The sequence below is a fragment of the Morone saxatilis genome, unplaced genomic scaffold (genome assembly GCF_004916995.1).
Source record: "Morone saxatilis isolate NCDOM2014 unplaced genomic scaffold, NCSU_SB_2.0 Contig19, whole genome shotgun sequence".
Classification (NCBI taxonomy): Eukaryota; Metazoa; Chordata; class Actinopteri; family Moronidae; genus Morone; species Morone saxatilis.
Genome location: NW_023339751.1, coordinates 24,732,320 through 24,737,812, shown reverse-complemented (window position 1 = coordinate 24,737,812; position 5,493 = coordinate 24,732,320). Strand labels below are relative to the sequence as shown.

The window sequence follows — 5,493 nt, the reverse complement described above, 5'->3', positions numbered from 1 at the left end:
TACACACTGGACCTTTAATATAGCAATATAATAGACATGTAGTCTATAATGTAGTTATAACAGAGGGTGTTCACAGAGTTGTCAATATAGTGATGACAATAAAACGTAACCTTCCAGTTAATGGACATCACACATTTTATATTTAGTTGATTTTGGTAACATTTAACTCGTAAATGCATTCAATGAAGTTTGATTTGTGGGGGCTCCATGTTGATCTGACCCTGAGGAGACTCAGAGGAGCCGCTCTGTTTTGGTTCTGGAGGTTTCTATGAACTGTGTTTAAACTCACCTTGAGTTTCTCCAACATGGCCGCCTCGTCTGCGAAGCGCAGGTTGCCGCTGCCGACACCAAGCTTCTTGGCGAGGTCGTTGAGGTTCACCTAAAGGTTGAACAGAGAGGATTATGGGACAAGGGGATGCAGGAAGAGAAACGTGTTGTCGACCGCTCAGAGGTCGGGTCGGGGTGGAGGAATGTTCCTGTGTTGGTAGGTGGGATGACGGGGAGCTGAACCTGGCGTCGTGGCGGGCCGACACGCCACAGGCTTTCTTTTTCTTTGTCCCTTCAAGAAGAAGGTCTAGTGACGGCTCCGCTCACCTCTGCAGGTGAGGCTCTCTCTCCACGTGAACCACTGCAGGGGAAGGTTAGGAAAAACCTTAGATTCATAACTAAGACACACATGCCCTCTTCACTTGCACCCTCTCCAGACATGTTTTAGGTTTAATTCGCATAGGTAAGCAATCTTTATGGTAGGATGCGGTGTAAAACGAATATTATCAAATTACATTAGAACGAAACCAGAGCAAGGGTAGAAACAGCATTATGAGCTTCATTCAACTGTCTGCACTGTTGCAGTAGGACAGAGACACTGATATTGCTTGAAGGCTTCAGGCTGAACGGCTAACATGTGACGGTGCAGACTGAATAAATATCTTTGGCGCCCCCTGCGTGTCGCAGGTTTCGTGCAGCAATAAGTTTAAACGAGTTATCGAACAATCTGTCGAGATGGGATTTGACAATTGATCTGCTTCTCAAAACTGAATACTGGACCAACAACACCAGTCCTCCATTCTTTTTAAAGCAGAGGACACAGTGATGTGGCTGCTACAGCCATCAAGAATAAGGTTTACACTTCAGGATAACAATGTCAGTGATGTTTTACGTCTGGGAGAGACTGTCATCCCAGTTCCATTTAAAAACTTGTAGTTTTTTAAATTGCTGATCATCCACAGATACCACTGGGGGAGGAAGACATTTTACCATATTTCAGCATCGATTTGACCTGATGGTATCTTCGGCATACACGTAATAGGCATGGACTGTCCCTTCTTCAATTAGAGCTTTTTAATGCGTCAACGTGTCATTAACAATATGGCACTCATAGTTAAACACACCAGATCCCAAGGCTAATTCAGTATCGTCAGTAAGTTGCCACAATTGAATTGCGCCGAATCAGAAGTTTGACTTTCTAACGAGATGTGGTGTCTCCAAATATGTTTTAAGTGTTTATACAGTATACAGTAAAGCAAGGGACTTAAAAATGGTGTGTATTTTATGGGGGATTCAATCCTTTTTGTTCTCGTTCGTTAAGTAACTATCATTGGTCGCATTGTATTCCTCTCTCAGCTGCAATAACATATATCATAATGTTGTTTAGCTTTAAAATCAATCCTGATAAATGTGTTTGGATTGAAAAGTTGGGGCTCTTGTGAGAAGTACCAGACAGCGGAGCGGGCTCGTTTTTACCGGCGGGTGGTCCACGCAGGTCGGTCTGGTGTTTAAAAGTCTCCAGATTTTTCTCAGTTCTGAGGCGCAGGACCATCTGCCATTTCAATTGATGTGTTTTTTAAAATCATGGACAGAACAGAGGTGCACGTCAATGGACAGAACGCTGCACACAGGCTGACTCTTTCGAACAGGAGCTGAACGTCTGCTGCAGTTTCTGCATCTGCTGGATCGGACATCACTCCCCAAGGCTTCTTTACTTTCCCAACATTACTGTGATCCAGTGTTGGCTCCGTTAACCAAACATTAATTTGTTACTCAATACTCTTTAAAAATGTAATCTATTAGTTGTAATTTTACTCACTGCCAACGGTAATTGTTACTTATTGGTTATTTATTTTCTGCCTACTTTCCTAACTGTACTAAACGTAACTGTATGGTAACTGTCTTTTATTCTGACATTATTAAGAATTAGTTACCACTAAGTTGCTGAGGGAAAATAATATTATACTAGTAATTAATAGTTACTGCCCAACACTTGCTAGTATTCCAATGCATCCTTCATTAATGATGGCAGCTGCGAGTCAAAAGCTGTGGGTGGAAGAAGTATACAATCCTTTACATCAGTCAAAGCCTATTACCACACTTGTGAAAATACTTCCACTGCGAATAAAAGACTGCTATCAATACTTACTTGATAAAAATATGTAAGCAAATTGTACTTAGAGTATGAAAGAGCACTTTATTCGCAGTAAGTTTACTTTAGTTATATATGTATCATGTTTTTGATTAAGTTAATAAACAGCTGTGGTTTACACTTTGTGAAAATGCATTTAGTGGTTTATTTAGCTTAACGAAGTAGGAGAATTTCTCACTGCATAGGAAGGACATTCATCATGAAATTCAAACAAGCTGTCAGATCAATTGTAATAAAAGTACAAATTCTCTTGCAATGGTTACTATTACTTGGTATTCCATTTTATTGCAACTTTATACTTCTATTCCCTACAAGTACTCAAGTTGTAATTAATTGTGTGTAGGAGTTAGTGGCATCTAGCGTGTAATTTGCAGATTGCACTCCCTCACTTCACCCTACCCTTCCAGCGTGTATTTTGAGAAATGACACAAACGCACCAAAAAGCATGAATTGACCCTGTCTAGGTCAGTGTTTGTTTCTTTGGCAACCAACATGGAATACAGCAGATATTGCCCTTCTGAGGTGTCCGGTTATCAGGAATTAATGGACTCACAGAGGCAACCGTGTTTATTGAATCCTTAGAATGGAACCTTTAGTTTGCATTATGCCTCGTATTGGACGCATTTGAATATTGACCTGATGATGGCGCTAGAAGGAAACAAAGGATCACTAAAGGTATTACAAATGGATGTCTTGATCGATTTCATAACAATCATTCATGTTGTTGACTTTGATTCACAGACTGCACACGAACAGAGTCTTGAAGATCTGATTGGATAGTTCCTACAGCAAATGTATCTGGGACTGTTGTTATGTAACTTTGTAATGTCTTGCTTATAGCGCCTTTCTAGTCTCCCGACCACTCAAAGCGCTTTTACACTACGTGCCACATTCACCCTTTTCACACACATTCACTGAAGTGATGGCAAGCCCACGAACAGAAACTAACTCATTAAACACATTTCACACCACCGATTGACGGCATCAAGAGCAATTCGGGTTCAGAATCTCGTACCGTTGGATTTTCATCAATAAATCAGAGCTTTTCAGTTCAGTGTTTTAATCAATAGTTTGTACGATGTTAAATCCTAGTTATTTCATGTCCATGTTGAAGTGCTCCAAATCAGACCCATAACAGGACTGGATTACTGTTGAGTAATCTTTTGTATGATTTATTTGATCGGCTGGCTCAGTGAGACTGTTGGTGTCTTTATTGCACTTTTTGGGCCCTTTTTGATGCTGGCTTGACCTCATCTCACACAGTTTATGTAACATTCACTTGCTAAAAGAGCACAGATTCAGCTGCTGCGCGACCTTGTGCTCTTGCATTTAAACTGGGTATTGTGGTTGCTTATGATTCATCCCCTTATGCAAGCTACACACATCTTCAAGGTGAAAGTGGGACGCTGCCAGTATGTCCTTGGTTTAATATGTTCCTTTTCAGCTTTTGTGAACAGATGCATCAACTCAGTGAACACACAAGATGTGACATCACAGTGACGGAAGGCCTAATGGGATTCATACAATGAATGAAAAGAGGTGTATAGGGGGCTGGTACGCTGTGTCATTGCGACCTGGTTATTACCATATCAGTAAATACTTCCTGTTAAAGTAAAATGGGGACTATACTTGATGAATTGTGAGCCTGATCATATATTGATCATTTGAGCTATTAATATTTGTATGTTAACCATAGAATTGCGATACCAGGATCCTTGTTGTATAATTCTTAAATATATTTTTGCTTCTCTCAATTGGATATGATCTCGATACACAGAAAACACTGACTCTCTATATGGCGCGCAAGTTTGGATGGAAGAATCTACAAGGGAGTAACTCTGACTTGATCCTTGTTCTTCTGGGCAATTTTTTTCATGTAAAGTAAAGCGCTCTCTTTGTAGGATTCAAGCATTCTCAAATATGATGATTGATTTTGGTGTGATGTTTGAAAACATGGGTTTCTAATAATGTTGAGGTTTGAACGACTGCTGAAGTTATATAGGTACTCGAAACCAGAAACGAATGCGAACTCATGCAGTGAAAGGTTCTTAGTTAGTGCTATACTATAATGAAAAGTTCATTCCCGCATATAGTGTACTGGTAGATGAATATTAGGATTGGTACGTGTCTATGATCATTACAATGAAATGAACTTCATGCTCTTTATATTATATATGGTTCCAGCTCAGTACATGTTCTTCATCACATATTTTCATTTCAACATTCTATACTGCTCTACATTATCAGTAGTCTATGATTCAGGCTTGCATGCACGCTCGTTATGTCCTTCAGTCCGTAGTTAGACTGCTGATTTGTTGGAAAATCGTATCGATTGTTACTGCAGTCTACTGTGGCACGGGATTCATGAACTTGCGACCTGTGGCACCTTTCCGCGTGACGCTCGTGTATAGCCCTCTCTTTCTGGAGATCACATTATCTAGAGCAGTTCTATCCTGTCTTAGGCCTATGAACTCAGTGTTCTACTTCAGGAGTTGTGCTATAACGCCAAATAAGAGATAGACTAAAAAAACTATAAGGAGAATAAGTAAGTCAATTGATTGAGTGTCTCAAAAAACAGACATCTCTTGTAATAAACATGCTCTCGCCTCTCTCGCTCCACTCTCAGGTTTGCTCCAAAATTCAAATATTTCACTTAATGATATCTCTATGTTTATCTACAATAATATATTTTTTCAATTATACTTTAATTATAATTTCACCATATATATTATATATGCTGCTATTGGTGCGCTACTCGAAAACCAAACATTGCAACTTTGGTGCTCTTTATGGCCAATAGCGTGTTGAATCATAAACCTATCCGTTGCGTCTGATACAAATGATTTTAACAAAATTAAGCTCCACCCAACATTTAGAACAGTACAAATCTGCTTTTACATTCTAAATCATATCTAATGATATATAGAATCGTCATGTTTTTCCCCCCTATTCAAGTCACTTTCACTGCTTATACGTACAATACTTACAAAATCTAAAAGGAATATATTAGTTGATTACTTCCTCCCACCCCTATCTGTATCTAAATAATAGAATGGCTTCTAGTTGATACATGG

At 39.5% G+C, this 5,493-nt stretch overlaps 1 protein-coding gene across 1 annotated transcript in view; it reads right to left on the bottom strand.

Moving 5' to 3' along the window:
• The window catches only part of LOC118329096 (prolyl-tRNA synthetase associated domain-containing protein 1-like), a 4,004-nt gene extending 2,043 nt beyond the window's left edge, over nt 1-1,961 (bottom strand). Inside the window, exons 1-2 of the mRNA XM_035663064.1 lie at nt 1,905-1,961; nt 290-379 (exon numbers count right to left, since the gene is read on the bottom strand). Coding sequence (XP_035518957.1) covers nt 290-379; nt 1,905-1,961 — 147 coding nt within the window. The remainder of the gene's footprint in view (nt 1-289; nt 380-1,904) is intronic.
• Between the last annotated feature and the right edge of the window lie 3,532 nt (nt 1,962-5,493).